This window comes from Papilio machaon, chromosome 10, assembly GCF_912999745.1.
Source record: "Papilio machaon chromosome 10, ilPapMach1.1, whole genome shotgun sequence".
NCBI classification, from domain to species: domain Eukaryota; kingdom Metazoa; phylum Arthropoda; class Insecta; order Lepidoptera; family Papilionidae; genus Papilio; species Papilio machaon.
The window spans coordinates 8,560,258-8,579,692 of NC_059995.1; the positions used below are offsets into that span (position 1 = coordinate 8,560,258).

At 37.3% G+C, this 19,435-nt stretch overlaps 1 protein-coding gene across 1 annotated transcript; it reads left to right on the forward strand.

The window, feature by feature from the left end:
* The first annotated feature begins 332 nt into the window (after window positions 1–332).
* Window positions 333–16,078, forward strand: LOC106721375 (epsin-2). The gene is made up of 12 exons (XM_045679556.1): window positions 333–634; window positions 9,448–9,537; window positions 11,874–12,165; window positions 13,256–13,425; window positions 13,544–13,776; window positions 14,285–14,438; window positions 14,608–14,646; window positions 14,841–14,939; window positions 15,030–15,213; window positions 15,286–15,443; window positions 15,531–15,782; window positions 15,860–16,078. Exons 2-11 carry the CDS (start codon window positions 9,448–9,450, stop codon window positions 15,777–15,779), a joined length of 1,668 nt encoding a protein of 555 aa, XP_045535512.1. The 5' UTR covers window positions 333–634; the 3' UTR covers window positions 15,780–15,782; window positions 15,860–16,078.
* Window positions 16,079–19,435: the final 3,357 nt, after the last annotated feature.

Below are 19,435 nucleotides of genomic sequence, written 5' to 3' on the forward strand. Positions count from 1 at the left end.
CTAACATCATTTACACTAATTTCGATTAATTAGTACTAGATTAGATTTTTGGTTAGTAACATTTGGCAGATAGCGTTTCTGATTCCTCACTACGTTTCGTTGCCCCAAATATAATTTTACACAGTTTATTTAAAACAAATACTTTATAATAACTTTAGTGTTATTTAACTTGAAAAATTATATTTGAATCATTTTAGGATAAAATTCCAGTTTCAATTCATAAAAATTCAAAACTTTTCTTTATCAATGACATATCAATTTCATTTTTAAAAATTTCGTTCACATACTTCTACATTTCACTATTATTTTATTTTTAAGTACTAACAGAATTGTACAATTTTGAGGACCATGTTCCTTAGTTGATAGTAGTCAACCCACAATATTTTAATACCATTCATGACCGGATGTAGAGTTGGAATTGGAGGACATGTTGATTTGTCATGACTGAGACGACTCTGTCAATTCGTCAAAAAGTGTTTTGTTTAGACAGAAATTGTACAAAATTAAATAGTAAATCGGGTGATATCGTGTTGTGATAAGTGGTTATAATACAATGTGTGATACGTTTTTACGCTGACGAATCAAATAAAGAAAAAGTAAATTTAAGTAGCACTAGCCGATCAGCAACTCTTTGGTAAGTTTACGATGTTGCATCAATTTGTCCTCGTCATTATCTTTTTATTCATCTAATCGGCCACGACACAATTTTGTTAACTGTGTTTTAGTGAAGGCTTACATTTACCAGTCAAAACTTTGTTTTTGATATTTTAAATTCATGTTTGTTTTTGAACTTTAAACTTTTAGTGTACTTCACACTTTTCCAGTTCAAATATAAAAGTGTTGTTACTGCTTGTTTGTGTGTTTTGTTGTTTTGTGACGTCAGTGGCGTTAAAGTAGAAAAGTCTTTGTGCTAATGTGTATGATAATGATAAATGTTATCAGCATTTGTGATATGAAGCTGATAGGTGTAAAAGTGTGATCCCTTATACAAGTGTCAAAAATTTATTCTTCATCAACTATTTATTTCTCATCGTAAAGAAAAATATCTTGTGAGTATTTCAAATACTTTTCTACACTTTTACAACTATTATATAAATATAAAACATATTATTGTAAATGACTAAATTTTTCTAATGTGAAAATGTGTTTTTAATATTTTTACTGTTGAAATGTTCAAAACTTGTCACTTCTTAAATTCTTATTTAATAAAAGTAACCTCTCAACCACATATATAAAACATATAATATGAGAAATTAAATAATACAAAGTACAAGTATATTCTAACCCATTCAAAACTCTCTCAAAATCTCACTAATATTAAAAATAAATATGAATGTTTGGATGGATGGATAGATGTTTGTTTGAAGGTATCTACGAAACAGCTCAACGGATCTTGGTAAAATTTGGCACTGATGTAGAACACAGTCTGAACACTTAGGCTAATCATAAAGTTTTTTTTAAGTTGCCGGTGATAGCTAGTTCTTTATATTTTTCAGACATTGAGCATAAATTATTTGGGTCTGATGAATACCTGTTAATAAATTAAAAATATATTTCTCGTATAGTATTCAGTTATGCTTAATTGTATGTTTTAAATAACAACATTTACTGTATTTCACGATAATCTTATATCTATATATATAAAAGAAAGTTGTGTTAGTTACACTATTTATAACTCAAGAACGGCTGAATCAATTACACTGAAAATTGGTGGTCCGGTAGCTTAGAACCAGGAAACAGACATACAATAATTTTTACCCCGTTTTCTATTTTTTATTCCGCGCGGACGGAGTCGCGGGTAAAAGCTAGTTTATTATAAAGAAGTACAAAAAGCTGGCAACTTATTTTTTTTAGTCTCTCTCATAAAAAAATAGACCTTGATGTATTTTGCTAACAAACATTTAAGTAATTGGATACTTGTGTGGATTAAGTTTCATCCATTTAGTTGGTCAACGATCTACAATAAGTCAATTAATATTTAGGAGTTTATTTCGTGCAGTATTATTAGTGTCAGTATGTGAAAGTGACGTTAATGTAGAAGTAATGTGTTGATGGCATTTTACTCGGGAATAAATAAAGAGTTTCTAGATATGATCCTGGATTAGCTGTTACAAAATGGTAACGGACTTTCTTGATAAAATTTAAATTCCACCAAAAAATGTTTATTTGTTTTTATTAATTTTTTTGGAACGATGAATATTTTCTGGGTTTCACAGTGTTATAGCATCCTTAACGTAGTAATTCTGCTACAAGTTTTTGTTTAGGCAAATCTTTCCGCTTTCTGATCAGTATAAAGCATTCAATAGTGTTAGTTAATGGTTTTTTTACCATTCCATAGGCCTTGGCTACCATGCTAATTATCGATTTTAGGTCGCACGGTATTGTATTTATAGCAACACTGACCTTTACGACAAAGTTGCTCTTTAGTTGTAGTTGGATAATTGTCTAGGACTTAATTTATTGTTGACAGTAGCTTATTTTACAAGACTGGAAAATACCGGAATTTTGACGTCATAGTTCCAGATATGATCTTATAAACGGGTAGATCAAACGGTCAGAATATTCAATTATTCAAACTTTCGTAAGGCATTTGTAAGTGAGCGATGTTCGGCGTCCGCGAAATAATACCAGACCCAATCACCCTAATGAAGGGCTACCGATAGACTCGAAATTAGTCGGTACCAACACCGGACAAATGTACGTGAGTGTTTTGCGGTCATAATATTCGTTTGTTAACCTGATCTATACTATATCTGTACAGCAACAAAAATTTAAAGACCGGAATCAAAGACGAAAGAAAACAAAAAAGAATGTATGAATGAGAGAATTGTGAATATCGAAGCAGACTAAAAGGTAAACGAAACAGGATCTTGCCTGTTTTCTCAGAATTTTGACTGTTGTATTTATGTGTCCACGTATCAGGTGAGCGCGAGCTCAATTTTCACATTTCGTAGAACCTCATCCATGTGAATCGAGCACATTAATTTCCTCTACCTCTTATCACTGACTCATAGTCATATGAAGGACCTAACGATTATCATGTTATCATAATTTTGTGAGTCTATATATGTATTATTAGATATAACAATAGTTATAGACGAGGTAAAGTACTCAGTGACTTGTATATTTGTTGATATATAATGTGTTATTATAAATATGAGTTTACGTTGATTGAGCTTGTAAAAATAAATATCAAACATCTGTCATGTAAGTAGAAATACTAGATTCCAGTCTTCCAGCATTAGTCCATAACTAGGGCAGTTCGAATTTAATTATAATTACACACACATGACCAGATACCAACATGTGGAAAGTTCGTTAGTTACATGATGCACCCTTGTTTCTTACCCTTTTCATTTCGGTGAATTGTTATTTGTTGCTCGAGATGTTATTAGATAGAAAATTTGACGAACCAAATTATCCATGCTGAATTATAAATCTAATGGTGATATATACAATAAATGTTTGAAGTTGATTTTGGTTGCAATTTAGTTAGTGAGGGAGTTAGATGTCATCTGTGGCCTGGGCGGACGTGCCCCAATAGAGAGGTTCAACGATCTCGTTGTCGGAGCTACGAACGCTCTCGCACACGGAGCGACACTTTGATGATGGATTAGCAAAATCGTCGTAAAACACGTGCAAATACAATGACACTCGTATTACGTTCGACTTCAGTTCAGTTCAGTCGAGCCAGTGTTTTTACAGTTGTCAGTTTTAAGTGTCTGCTGAAAGTTGTGTGTATTTTCAATAGAAGTTCATCATCTCGACCATTCTGTGAAAAGTGAAGCATCCAGTAATATCAACTACAGACGTTACTATGTTTAGTGGTCGTGGGTTCAACGCACGTCTCGCTCACCGGTTCGATTCTGCAAACCTATTATGTTAGGAGCACAGTAACAGTACAAATGGGTATGCCACCTCCGCAGCTATGCGCGTACTAATAAAGCACGGAACGCGACTCGCCAGCCGTGCGCAATGCAACAGATCATTTACAGTTAGACAGAGCTTAAGGCATTCATTTTATGTTCCAATACCACATATCTGTAGTGATACTAGCTGCAGTGTGTTATCGTGGATCCTGACTTTAATTGTAAAAGTGTTTTTTTTTTATTTGCACCTATTTTATTACTAGTGCGTAACTATCTAAGTAATTAATATAGTTAGCTACCAATTTGTCGTAAGTCAACCAACACTGATAAGGTCTCCTACTACTTCTAATCCATCACTAAAGGTCTTATATTACGTATAAGAACGAATCAATACAAACCTCATTATATACTCTCGATAATCTTTAGTAAGATATCGATCTAGTTGGTAGAATGACACTACAAATTTTGCAACATGAATTCTACTTTTTTGCTCATTTCTAAGATAAATATGAGTAAAGCTATAAATACGGTTATGTAAACAAACGTCAAGCTAACCTTACCACAGGCACGTAAGAGTGGATTACGTCACTGCAAATCGGAATATCCGCGCGGTTAAAGCGATTAGCAAACCAAAGAAGTGCACAGACGCGAGTTTTTTTTTTTCGTTGTATTTACTCGTTTTTGCACGTTACGTAACTTTTTTACTGATTAAATAGCTACCAGTTATGTCTGTGTACGTGAGTTTATAATTTATTTCTCATTGAATAGACTTTTTAAAAAATTATAAGAATGGGACAAGAGAAGGGTACGATTGGAGCAGTGCTTAAGACTTTACCTATGTACTTTTTGGTTTTGCGACGAATGTTTTATTTCACTTTAGAAAACACTGTGAAAAATACTTAATATGTTAAAAAAGAAGGTTCGTTGTAAACTTGCAAATTTAAGCTAGTCCCATGCACAGGTGTAATGACTTCGCGTATTTTATGCGTCACACTTTAAGTCATTAGTGAAATATTGGGGAAGTCCCCAGTTCTGCTGAGCAATCGAAAGTTTGCCGGAAGAACTGCCGAAAAATCTTTCCTGTTTTACCCTTTGTAAAAATAGGCAATGTGATTAGTTTAATGTTTTTGATAACTGCTTACAAAGGTTAGATCATATGTTTGAATCACTTGTTTTTATATATTTTTCACAATTAATAGAAATCATTCTGTTATCTGTAAGCATCTAAAGATAATAAAAATGCGAATTAAATAATATAATACGGTGTTGATTAATATATATGTTATTCCTTAACTAATCTAAGAAATAGAAATAAAAATCCAGCCAGTTTCGATCGTTGCAGTCGAACTAGACAGAGATTCAGTGTGCGTAAACTCAACCCTCGTTTGCCGTTTAGAGTAGTGATTTTCAAAGTGATTCAGTTGGACTAGGGTCCATGGAAACCTCTGTGGGGCTGTACGATGGCGGAAATTTGAGGTATAAGTTGATAAGATCTGTAGCTGCAGTTGGTTTCCGAAACCAGTAACATTTTGAAAGGGATTTAATTTAGGAAAAAATAGGAATCTCTGCATAAGTGTTAAACGCTCATGGCTACATGCATGGTGTGTGCGCTGTGCCTCGCGTCGCCGCCTGCCGGCCGTTGTACTGCTTCCTCCCACTTTGTTACTCAACCAACCCTCGCCGGATTAGGCTCTGAACACACCATCACTTTATATTACTTCTAAATTAAAGATTGAAACGATGGTTCGAAATAAATTTTCGGTAAAGGTTATATTCGAGGTTGCCGACGTAAAATTGAGACACAATTAGAGGTAGGGCTTCTATTATGAATGTGCTTATCACTGAGCTTACCCATTATAGTCCTAACTGGATTCTTGTCTTTTAGATATAATTTTTTTTAATAGATTAATAATACGTAAGCAGCTATTCGCAACCCGCTGTATAGCGACGTCTTAGCCCTCCGCATTCAGTCGATGCAGTCGTCATCGGACAGCGGTGACATGCAGTGGCGTGGCCACACGAGCGACACGCACGCCGCGATGTCGCACGTCTCGCATTGACGCAGTGATACCTTATCGCAGAGCGGTGTGCCCAGTGTGAAAGTGACCTCATTGTGTAAACACTAAACATTTGTTGAATGCAAAACAACGTGGACGTGCTGTTGTGTGTGTGGACATTTATTTTGCACCAGTGTTTGTAGCCTTGCTTAAGCAATAACTACTTAAGTAAAACTTAATAAGTTGATCCCAGTACTAGTTAGTTTGTGAGTATCATTTTAAAGGTTCATTTTTGGTTTTCAGTGTATTGTTCAGTGGAATATATTTGGTAGGTCGAGATCGTTATATCTGGCTGTTGATTAGATATTTTAATTTCATTGATTTTATTCTTTCTTACTTGGAATATTGCTGATTTTTTAAAGTGGAAAATGTTATATTTATTTAGTGATGTTTGCAGAAATGTAGTTTCGGAAGATGACTTTGTAGAACTTGCTTCCTCTTGTAACATTGAGATATCGAGATTTCAATGATATATTGTACATATATTATTACCAGCTGTTTAAATTTGAATTAAAAAAAGCCTCTTTTATAGAAACAAGAATTCGCGCCATACAAACTTAATCTACAGCTAGTCTTATAATAGTCTAGTCTTAAATAATTTTATAATTCAAAATTACAATTTTATCAGTATAGGATTTGAGAATAAACAAAAGGCTTGTTGTATTTTCTGTTTGAAGACATTGGAATACCATTTCAATGAATCTAACACAGGAATGTCCATAATAAAACTATGAGAGCTCCCCCGCGTTTTATATAATAAGTTAATGAAATAGAAATAATTCGTAAAAATGTAGAAAAGCGATCAGAACGTCGAAATCCTACCGAAACAAACATAAAGTGGGCTAAGGACAGGGAGATGATGAGACATGCACGAAATATTAGCTAAATTTAGAACATACTTTAGGGTAAGTACCCAGTTATGATCATATGCTATATAGCCACTTTGAGGAGCCCATTTCTCCCCCATTCTCACTCCCATCTGTTAATTGGATACGCGGTAAGCGAGGGTCACGCGGTACACTTATACAGCTTCCTTTATGTAAACACAGCGTAATCTTATAAAGCTATTCTATTTGATATTTTTTATCTTGTACTTATGTATTATTATTGTCCTTATGTATTATACTGTCTTTCGATATGACTTTGGAGAGTGTAAAACTTACGAAGGCCTGTATTCACAAGTTCGCAATAAGTGACAAGATAACTTGCACGTTATATTTCTTCCAAACTACCTTTTACAACTGAGTATCAATATTTCTTCTGTTAGGATTAAAATTGGCAGTAATTTTTACCTTGCGTGGAACTGTGGTGAACTAGTGATAATTCTTTGTGATTACGCTTGTGTCAATATCAAAGACGGTGTATCCCCTCTCCCCACTCCAATCCCTCCACCGTGCGTGTTTATTGGGCGCGCGGGGGCAGGGTCAACAGCACTTGCGAAAATAACTAGCGACGCGTCGCCGCTTTGTTTACGTCCCGCGAAACATAAATAGTGAGTAGTGACGTAGGCGACGGAGGGTTGCCACTGGGGACACAGTTAGGGGTGTGAGTTGGGAAGTCAATGGCCCACTTGGGGTTGTGCATCGTTATTACTATGGGTCTGGTAGGGTTACATATCGACTTTGACATTGGTTTGAACTGTTGTGGATTGTTATCAACATTGAATTTATTTTCGAGATACATTACTAATTTTTGTTTTATGAATTCCAATAAAAACGGTTATCTATGAAATATTAAATTATTAACAAAATCGCCATGAATAATAAACATACAAAAGAGGCAATTTGTGTAGTAAATTTCCTCACTGTTTTCATTTATATTACAAAGTTTACCTTTAAGAAAAATTGTGTACCACCATTATTATGTTTATTTTTTAGTTTTTAATAAAGTGTTAAATATTAGTTCTGACACTTTTAAAACTCATAATGTTAATTTTATAACAAACACATACACAATATTGTGGTTGCTAAAAATGTTTTGGAGTTTTAATTTGTTTTATAAAGATAAACATTGTCTCTAAAACTAATTTGGAAAATCGTCTCGCATTAATTAGAAAAAAATTGTATGATTAATTTATGACCTTATTTTTATCATCAACTATCCGCGCGGAATTAAAAAAAAACTTAATAAAAACCTAAGCCTCTGTGTTCTTCCAACATCCATCTATCCATCTAAACATTCGCATTTATAATATTAGTAAGATATAATGTTAAAACACGTATTGCTTTCGCTTAATACATATTCTTTGTTTAAAATAATAACCGATAGGAATTTGGCACGTGATGTTTGCGAAATGTGCTGCCAGCCAAACATTCGCTGCGAATCTACGTATGGTAGAACTAAAATTATATTGGTTCTTGCATAGCATTCATTCATATTTTATTGTTTACTTACGGCCAAGTTGTTTTGATTGGCAAATCGATTGTAGTTTGCGAAGAAGTAATGCGAAAATTTCTCGTCTGACTAGTGGTTTATGGTAAAATCTCAACACCCCGAATGCTGATTTTGATAAAAAAAAATATCAGTCTTATAAAGTTCTAGAAATTATCTTCAATTCTTATTAAAATAGTTTTATTGGATAGAATAGAAATTGTAATTTTGCACCGAATTGTAGATATGATAAGATATTGTATATCTCGATGGCGTTATACGAAAAAAATGTTCATTGTTATCGTGCGACATTCAAAACAATAAGCCGGTGTCAGGCCAATGCTCCTTTGTTCAAATTTTGATACAGACGTTTCTTTATCTACGCACAAAAGGCACAACGACCAACGACGAACCTCAGCTCTATCTTAATCTTGCTAAAGCGTCAGTTTTTTTGTAGCTTGACACTAAATTTATTTGTTTCATTATGTCTGTTATGATTTGTGGCATTTCGAAGATGTCATGAAAACTTGTAACAGACTGAAGCTCGAATTATCGTACACCAAACTGTACCCATAAGAACTATAATTCAGCTTTTTCATGTGTTGCTACAAATTTTTGACATACAGTGTAAACTCTTTATAACGAAACTCAAGGGACTGAGCATTTCTGTTGTTATAGAGAGTTATCGTTATATGGAGTGAACAAAGAAACAACCAAATTAACAAGATAACATAACATAAACAATAATACCGATAATAAATATTTACTCTCTACAAATATGAACACATTTCTTCCTAATATACAATGGTGTATCACTATAAAGAGTGTTTCAATATGTGGGTTTTAACGTAAACCAACCAAGTTGGGCTTACTTCAACGTTACAGGGAGTTTATTGTTATAAAGGATAACGTTATAAAGAGTTTACACTGTAATTGCATTCAAAGCGTCAAACTTTTCTTCGAAATGGATAGCAAATTAAAGCCCTCGACTGTAAATTCAATGTTCCTTTGCTATTACGGTAGCCGGCCCTTACTTGATGCACTTGTTTTCTTTTTGACGTTACTGATAAGCTTTAATAATAACTTTTGGATAGGTACATAAGATCATGTAGACTGGGTCAGTAATAAATTTAATGTTGTATTTGTTCCAGATGCCCCGCAGCCGGGACGACATGCAAGTAAACGTGGCGGGCCTAAGGAGGAATATTAAAAATCTTGCGCACAACTACTCTGATGCCCAGGTAACAATTCTGACCACTTTATAGTCCCCAGGAATTGCATGTGGAAAATATCGCACTTTACAGATTTCTTATCACCTTCAGAATAAAAAAATACATTTACCAATCGTATTTTTTGGTAAATATGTAATACCATAGTAGAGTACCTATAAAATGAAAGTTGGTCCATCATACCTATATTTTTTTTCTTGACGGACTGTTTCCGTCCCATTTTCCTTGAACCCATTGTAAAATAAGGAAGTAATTTCCTTATTTTACAATCGAACTTGGAATCTGTAACCAAGTGACGTGTTTTACTTTATAATTAGCTGAAGTAAGGTTATTTGTAGGAAAAATGTATAAGGAATTTTCCGCCGTGTGATGTTTAACAAAGCTTCCTAACCTTTGCACAAAGAGATAATGTAAAGGTGACGAAATCTTTTTATAAATCGTGAATCGTAAAGATATAATAATACAATAGCGAATGAATGAAAAGTATTTTTGGTATTGATTATTTACCCATGAGCCCAGGGCTGGCGTTAGAATAGGGCGCGGTTGGGCGATCGCCCAAGGCACAGGGTAGAAAGGGGCGCCACAGGTCCGATTTACACTGTCTCACATAACCTTTTTTATATCCCCCCCGACATGGTAAAAAAAAATAGAAAGCGCTGTAGAAATCTCGCCCAGGACCTAGAGCTCAAACCGTTGTTACATGTACCTACTTAGGTTATTGAGTGGGCTCCAAACATTGTACTACTGGTATCAATCAACCACGTGCTTTAATAAACAATCGACTGTACTTACAAGGCAATACACGTACAGACAAAATTCGATGAGTTTCGTCCGTGTAAAACCGTGTACACACACATACTTTTGGAACGTATTTAATATACTTAACATAAATCTTCCTGTCTTTAACCAGGAATTATAAAATTATAAAGTGTTTTAGGATAATATCAATATTTATTTCATTTTTAAAAACAGACTAAAGTTAAAGTATTTGTCAGATTATACGTTCAAAATATTTTTCTGTAATATTTGTGACGAATTAATAAAAATATTGGATTACTTTTACGGCATTTCTATTTTTCAAATAATATTTTTATTTAATTTTTATAAAAAGAGTACAGTTATAAAACAAACTGGTGGTAGGAGGCGAGCCGTTAAGAGGCATTGACCTTGCGCCGCGCAATCCGCTCCGCCGGTTGTGTGTGCGCGCCCTAATTACTGGCGGTCGTGTCGCTTCCTTGCCGCGTCACTTCCGCTGCGACACCGCGCGTCACTATTACATGTCGCCGGCTCGCCGGATAGTTTCCTGTTATTGCTTATCTTTTATATTTTAAATGATGATTAAAGCACGCATCTTATCCTCAACATCGTAACAACTATAGATGCATTGATTTTTACGACCCATCCGACGAATACAGTTACATTGGTCCGGTGGATATGTAGTTTTATTTCGCTCTGTTCTTGAATCTGGATTTCTTTTCATCTCTTTTTTCTTTCTAAACAATTGCATGTCTTGATAGATCGACTCGTACACTTCTCTTATTACAAGCACATCATACAAATACAAGGTGGTAGTTACAATTATTTAACACTAGTTGTCACCCGCGACTCCGTCCGCGCACAAAAAAAAAACGTAATAAGTAGCCTATGTGTTCTTCCAGACTATCTTCTACATCTGTGCTAAATTTCATCAAGATCCATTGAGCCGTTCCGAAGATTTCTTCAAACAGACATACATCCATCCATCCATCCATCCATCCATCCATCCATCCATCCATCCATCCATCCATTCGCCTTTATAATATTAGTAAGATTATTGATCTATCTGAGTATCAATCATTTTTTTTCTATATTTAACGTTATATGTTTGTACACGTTGCAATTTGTGACATAATTATTTGGCAACAAATGTGAAGATCGTTGTGCAAAATATGCAAATTTATATTAACATCTGAAACAATTAGGGCAATGGCTTAAAGTTACAAATGTTACTGTTCTTGTGTTAATCGCTGACGTAAATGCAAACTTTACACTGGTAGTATATTATATCCTCCAGTTTTGCGGTTTTACAAATAGAAACAACGTTATCAAATGTTACTTACGTACATTATATATTTTTACATTAAATCAAATGTATACATATCATAAAACGTCGGCGAATATATATGTGTAAGCAAACAATTTATAAATAGCTCGTATTTATTATTTACCGTGTTAGTAACAGTAGTCATTGAAAGAATGACTTGATATAAGAAATGATCAATATCACAAACAGCTCGGTGATTACACAACTTGAACATGTTGGTCATCAAAATATAAAAGATGTTCACGTATGTTATTGTGTATTTCAGGTTAAAGTGCGCGAGGCGACCTCGAACGACCCATGGGGTCCGTCGAGCACCCTCATGGCCGAGATTGCGGACCTCACGTACAACGTGATGGCATTCACGGAGATCATGCAGATGATATGGAAACGACTCAACGACCACGGCAAGAACTGGCGGCACGTCTACAAGGCATTAGTCCTCATGGAGTACCTCATCAAGACTGGCAGCGAGAAGGTCGCCATGCAGTGCAAGGAAAATATATTTGCTATACACACGCTTAAAGACTTCCAATATATGGAGGAGGGGAAAGACCAAGGTGAGCTAAATGTAGACTAAAATTATGTTGAATAGTTGAAATTTGACCTTAAGTAAACAACGAATTCAAATTAACTACTGTGTAAAAATCTTCTTCTTTCACTCTATACAGTATCCTGATTAGAACTAAATATACAAGAGTAAATAATTTGTGGTATTTTATATCAGAGATGTAACACTATAACATTATTGTAGGCGTTGTTCGTTGCCTTGGCAACCACTATAATTGTTACAAGGCGACAATTAGCGCGTACACAGACGAACAAACAATGCTGTTCATATATGTATGAACACACAAATACGACTAGAATTATTAATTGTTGCCATGTACAAAAAAATTGCCAATTATTGTTCAATTTTTGTTTTCATTGTAGTATTACTGTTACTTACTATTTTTGTCATATAAAAATATAGTTTCTAAAAAATATTATATGTTACGATTATTGTACAATTTTCAATTAGGTGTTAAAGCAGCAAATATTATTGTTAAAATTGAGCACAACCGAGGCATCGACCTTGCTCCATGTTACGCACGATGAAGCATTCAGAGTTACTGAGTCATCGGCTCACGGATTGGTCAAGTTCAAGTAAAAAATAAGTTTATATTTTCAACCGTGACTTACAACTATGCAATAACTTAAAGTGTGCACATTTTATATAACAAACTACGTGAAGTTATAGCTCGACCTTTGCGTGCTTTGATAATTATGATAATTGCAGTATCTACATCGGAAGATAGCAACCTTTTAACAAACCTAACAACACCTTCAGGTTTACGAATATGCTACGAATTACGATGATTATAAATGTGAACGTTTAAATGGATGTTTGTTAGAAGGTATCTCCATAACGGCTACAAGGATCTCGATGAAATTTTGTATGGAGGTAGAGCATAGTCTGGAAGAACACATAATCTACTAATGCAATTTGTTTTAAGTACGCGCGGACAGAATCGAGGGCGACAGCAAGTGATATAATAAATGTCTTCATATAATTTTGCTGCCATGTAAATATTTTTAATGCGTCTACTCCACCACAGTAGAGGTGAAGATGGTTAGATTAGTATGAGAGCGTGAGTGATGTATGTGCAGGTCTGAACGTGCGCGAGAAGGCGAAGCAGCTGGTGAACCTGCTGAAGGACGAGGAGCGGTTAAAGAACGAGCGCGCGCGGGCGCTGAAGGCCAAGCAGCGGTTCGCGCAGGGCAGCGCGCTCGGCAGCGACGCCGCGCTCGACTCGCCCGCCAGCCCCACCTACCCCCCGGTCAGCCCCTCACTAGTCTATTAATATCTAGGCTCATCACAGAGAAAACAATTAACGGATTTTAAATTGAAAATTTGTTTACCAACACTCACTCACGACGGTCAATGTTGTATTGCAGCTGAACAGTTCCCCAGTGGAGTGGGGCAGCATCGGCAGCGGCGTGAGTGTGAGCGGGGGCGGGGGCGGGCGCGACGCCGAGCTGGCGCGGCCGCTGACGGCGGGCGAGGAGGAGCTGCAGCTGCAGCTGGCGCTGGCCATGTCGCGCGAGGAGGCAGAGCGCGAGGAGCGACGTCGGCGATCTGACGACGTGCGGCTGCAGCTAGCCATCAGCCAGTCGCAGCACGACCTACAGTCAGTGTATCTACAAACAAGCTTACGTCTTTGTATTCCTCGCTACACGGATAGGAACGGTTACGTCTACTCATCTCCCCCTTTCCTCCCATCTTCCGTAGTACATTGTTGATGTTACCCGATCCACATGTTTACAAACCACACTAAAATTCCTATTCCTTAATTCTAACTCGTACCCATAATCCCTAACCTGTCCCCACCCAGACTACAAGAGTATCTGAGGCTGTACGCGGAGCCCTACGCGCTGTTGTCGCCGCCTGTCGCTCCATACTGCTGGTTCTTTGGCTGCGTGGATTGTCTGCCGCACAGTCTGTGGTAAACTGTACATTGTATACAAATTATTGTTACACCGAGAAAAAAAAACTACACGCATTTATTTTGGTTAATAAAACAGACTGTCCTCTTAAAAAAATATATATATTATCAATATACCAAGTTGCTTAGAGTGCAGAGGATCTTAGTGATATGTATTTTGTGACAGAGTTAACGAAATATTACAACACTTTAGGGGTCAGACTGTGGAGAAGAAGCCGGAGACGCAGCAGTCTCACCTGCTGGACCTGCTGGACGTGAACCTGAGCCCCAGCGCGGTCCCCCCGCAGGCCCCCCACGCAGCGCCACTCGACCCCTGGGGTCTGCCCTCGCCGCAACACAACACACAGGTGACATTTCAACTATGACCCCCAATAATTATCTTATTTTATTATTTTGTACAATTTTAGTGTATTTCATGTAAAGTTACAAAGAATGTTGAATTCTTTTCATGTGTTTTTGTTATTTAATTTAAGTTTAACTAAACGATGTATTATTTTTCAATCGGCCATGTTGAAGTCAATGAATTTGGACGTCAGTATATTCTCTGACTCAATGGTAAGGTTAACTTTGTCAGCTCGCGTTACAACATCATTTCATTATCACTGTCACAGATGTCAATCTTTAGTAGTATAAATTTATATAGCTATTTATCATTACAATGAAGTTAATACTCATGACAGATGTGTGAAGTTAGCAACGCTAGTTGTTGTGGTTTATGTGTATAGTGTATGTATGTATGTATGTCGCAGGACACGTCGCCGGACGCGTGGTCGGGTGTGGGCAGTCCGGCGCGAGATGTGTGGCCCCCGCAGCCTCCCCCCGCCGACCCCTGGGCTCCCGTACAGCAGGTCACCTACATACATCTACGTTACAACTAATGTGATACAATTTGCTTTTGGGTAGAAATTAAATAACTTTGTTTTTTTGGATATTTGCAGAGTAAGTCAATGCCGATGGTACCGGGCATGGGCGTGGGCGTGGGCGTGGGCGCGGCCGTGTCCCCGGTGTCGGTGCTATCGTCGCCCAGCTCAGCTGACCTGCAGCAGTTCGATGCTCTGTCACAGCGGCCGCGAGCCGCAGCGCCACCTGTCGAGAACGACCCCTTCGACCTCTCTCTGCTCGGTGTGTACCTGACCACCACCAGCTGTAACATGGTGAACGACTCGAGTAACATATATGTTTGTATGTCTGTAGGTGACAACCTGAGCGGCGCGCAGACTTCCAGCGTGAAGAAGTCGCCGTCGGCCTTCCTCGGCGAGAACTCCTCCCTGGTGAACCTGGAGCGGTTGCTGCAGCCCGTGGCCGAGCCCCCTGCGCCCAACCCCTTCGCCGACGTCCAACCCCCGCCCCCGGTACGCACCCCGCAACCCCCACACACAAAATTATTCGGACTTAAAGCTTTGTAATGTAGAAAATAATTTATATAATCTTTTCAACAGGCGCGACTGACGATAAATGAGTTGAAGCAGCAGCAGATGGGATTGGGCGGCGCGCTGGCCTTCGCCCCCGCCCCCGCCCCTGCGCCCCGTGCTCAGCCCACTCCCGCCCCCGTGCTCGCCCCCCTGGCCCCCGCCCCAGTCACCGCAGACCCCTGGGCGCCCGCCCCCGCCCCGGTCCCCGCCGCACGCGCCGCCTCGCCCTGGTCCCCGCCCCCGCAGCGACACACGCCCAACCCCTTCCTCTCCTAGCCGGTAAATGTTATATTTCAATTAGAGATGGTTATTGTATAACATGATGTATCAACTTCTAAAGTACATGCGTGTTACAGAACCTCCGCTAACGCCGCGGCGATCACCACCTCCCCCCCTCCCCCCACACTGCACACACACTGCGGCCTCGCTGCACGCTGCACGCTGCATACTGCAGGCGGTCGCGATCACACTGCGCATAGGTAACGCTGCAGAGAACGCAACGTGCACAACAAATAATACAGTGATACTGACAAATGTATTGATTTTTTACAATCACACGGCATGAGTTGCTTCAACTTTGTCAAATTTGTTGTAAACATCGTATCTTTGTTTACTAAATTGTCAAATAAAACAAAATGATTTGTCAAACATAAAAACGCTGAAATAATATAAATAATTTTCAACAAGTAAACAATCACATTAACAATATGAATATAACAGTAAACGGAATACTGACAAAATCATAGATCATTTTGTTTGTTTGTATGTTATAAATATTAAATTGACATTTACTTACAATACGATATCACCTGATAAACAAGACAGAAAATTGTCTTCTGTCATCACAATACAGTTACAAACTGACAGAATAACTTTCTGTCCATTCTAATATCTTAAATAATTAATATGCAAGAGCTTAAGAAAAACACCAAGATAACTTAATTATTACACAAATAATTACTAGTTGTACATTAAAGGCTCATGAATTTAAAAAATAATTTTAATTGTTTTTTTACATAAAAAAAAACATTTTTTTTATTATTAATACGAGTTAAATCAGTAATATTTAAAAGAAAATCATGTAAATATATAAAAGGAATCAACAAAATGTAAACTTGTTGTTTACAATAAAATAATTACTAAATGTAATTTATCTCAACTTTAGTCCTTTAACTAACAGTGTGGAGATTTATTTAAACTTGTGACTATTTGATTTAACCGTCAGTTTTCACTGAACAAACATCCATATGAAAGAACCGCTTTACACAATAGAAACCTTCGGTGAGATAAATTGTATGTAAAAGTATGTTAAGGTATTGTGTAAAAGCATTTCCTAAGAAGTAACTATTTTTAATACACTAATTTGGGGGGTGTCTTTATCATGTCTACACAATACAGTGATAATTAGTTACAATTTTTTAACATTTCTCATATGTTTTATACAAATTAAGGAACTGACCAACAAGATGGATTTCCATCGGATCAAGTTTTACAAAAGCTTGTATAATTTTTTAATTATGATGCTTCCGTATGTTGATATTTCTATCTCGATGGAAATCCGACTTGCGACTGAAGCTTACACTGCGATAAGTGCCTAGGATTATATTAAAATCGTGCGAGACAATGCGTACACAATCGTCCATTGCCCGAAGTCGTGGGGAGTCATTTGTAAATCGTGCCTTAGTACACTGTTTAGTAACAAATATGACTTGTCTCCGCTCGCTTGTCGCCCGGCGTCTGTCACTGTCAATGTCACTGTGACATCTGTCAAAGTGACGTCTAGTGACAGCCGCGCGCGGGCCGGCCGGTGGCTTTAGGTAAATTGTCGTGTGCATTCTGTAACTTGTGTCCTCGGTGTAAATTAAATTTAAATTAGTAACTTAACATCGATCAAAGGTAAAATGGTTAGAGTATATATTTTTATAGCGGCCATTTTGTTCAGTTACCAGGAATTAGTTTCGGATGTCGACGGTACTGTCTTATGGATGGAGAAGCCATAGAGCAGACTGTTGTAGTCCGACTTGAAGTGGGTACAGCGCGGTATCGTGTCGTCTCGCTCGCTCTCCACAGTATTATACTTTTACTTTAATTCGAAGGTCGCCCGGAGGATATCGATTTTCATTACGTCGTTATTATTTTAGAATAAACAGTATTTTTAAGTGTTGGAAATGTTTATTTAGCGAGCGAGACGACATCGTACGCCCGCGTAGTGCTTACTTACCTTTTGTGTGTGTTTGTGTGTCGTACGAAATATTACAATTTTATATAATGTCAACAATCCTCAGTTTTCGTAAACTCGGGATTACGGCATTGATATGCTGTTACATTTTTTTTTGCTTATTTATGATTGTAGCGGTGGTAGATATTCAGATTATGGGTTTATTTGGCGGCGGCTTCGAGCTCGCAGACCTCAATTTCGATTTAATATATGTTTTAGTTAAGATAAATTTAGTGATGGCAACACTCGGCCGCCCGAACAATGTATCAGTGCAGTGAGTGTTGCCGCTACTGTAATGTAACAAGGAGACAAGTGTTGCCTGTGCGGGGTTACTATTTTTTTATTTATGTGTAAAATCGACGCAATGAAAACTTACCTTTGTACTGGCAACCCATTTTGCATCTATGTTTTTTCGCTTTATTTTCTAACTTGCAATGAAATTGTTTATCGATTATGTTTATCATTTATGTAGATAAATTGTTTTTTAATATATTAATTTTTGATCAATAAAATGCATCGCTGCAGAACTGGCGCGTCACTTGCCGCACCACTAGAGGGACAACTTGTAAAGATTAATGTGTAATTATTTAATTAAAATGTATAAGTTTTTCAATGGTTGTTTTATTTTACGAGAATACACATTCCTGGCACATATTTTGCATCTGACACAAATGCTCTCGCTGGTTGCTGCCGGTCTAGCCTGCAGGGAGTAGTTCATTTCTTTCTCTCATCATTGGATGATAAATAAATTTTTACTAATATTATAAATGCGAATGTTTGGATGGATGGATGTTTGTTTGAATCTCCAGAACGACTCAACGGATCTCGATGAAATTTAAAATAGATGTAGATCTCATAGGAAGGAACACATAGGCTACTTATTACGTTTTTTTTTTAATTTCGCGCAGACGGATTCACGGGCGACAGCTAGTTTTAAATAAAACAATGTGGTCATACAATATGATTATAATTTATTTATTAATAGTTTACAAAGACATTATATCGTACAAACTTTAAATTTTAGGATCAGCACAATTCGCAGTACAAATACTTAGATTATTTGTTCATTATCGTTACGTAACAGTTTGTGTGACGTCGCCGGCTGCTGTCTGTCTGTCTGTCTACCCCACAACATGCATAGCGCGATGTTGTCGGCGATCTGGTTACCGTTATTATGATCAATGTACAAACATGTACACAGATTTATTCGCAATATCGTTGTCGCCGGCGCAGCTTTCAGTTTCGTTACAAAACCGAGCGTCTCGACACAATAATATCAAACCTGCAGCTTACATCTGCCGCCGGAGAGCGAGCAACAAACTGTCGGACGAGACCATACAAAATACATCGTAAAAAAATTATATAAAATTATCACTAAAGGGATATAAGTACACGGTCGAAAGAGAAATAATCCGACGTAGTGTCCGTACACACGGATCGTTCCAGTTATCAGTCTCGCGCGGACTTGCGCGGTAATAAATAATACGTAGTTAATGTATAAAATGATCCTTAACAAGCGAAAAATAATTCTACGATTACAATAAGGAGAAGCGATATTTCCATATGATCACATTCGGCGACACATTAACCGTACTAAATGCAGAGAGACGCCGCCCGCAGAAGACGTACAGCTTCACTTAAGTACTACAAATGTCACATCGGACTCGCGACATCAATGAATCGTTTTCATACGTTTTCATAGACAAAGTGTAAG

Bases quoted from the DNA above. Each gene is read 5' to 3' on its own strand.
- LOC106721375 (XM_045679556.1), top strand. From the start codon at position 9,448: ATGCCCCGCAGCCGGGACGACATGCAAGTAAACGTGGCGGGCCTAAGG. The intron at 9,538-11,873 runs GTAACAATTCTG...TGTGTATTTCAG, and splicing joins ACAACTACTCTGATGCCCAG to GTTAAAGTGCGCGAGGCGAC. The intron at 15,444-15,530 runs GTACGCACCCCG...TCTTTTCAACAG, and splicing joins ACGTCCAACCCCCGCCCCCG to GCGCGACTGACGATAAATGA.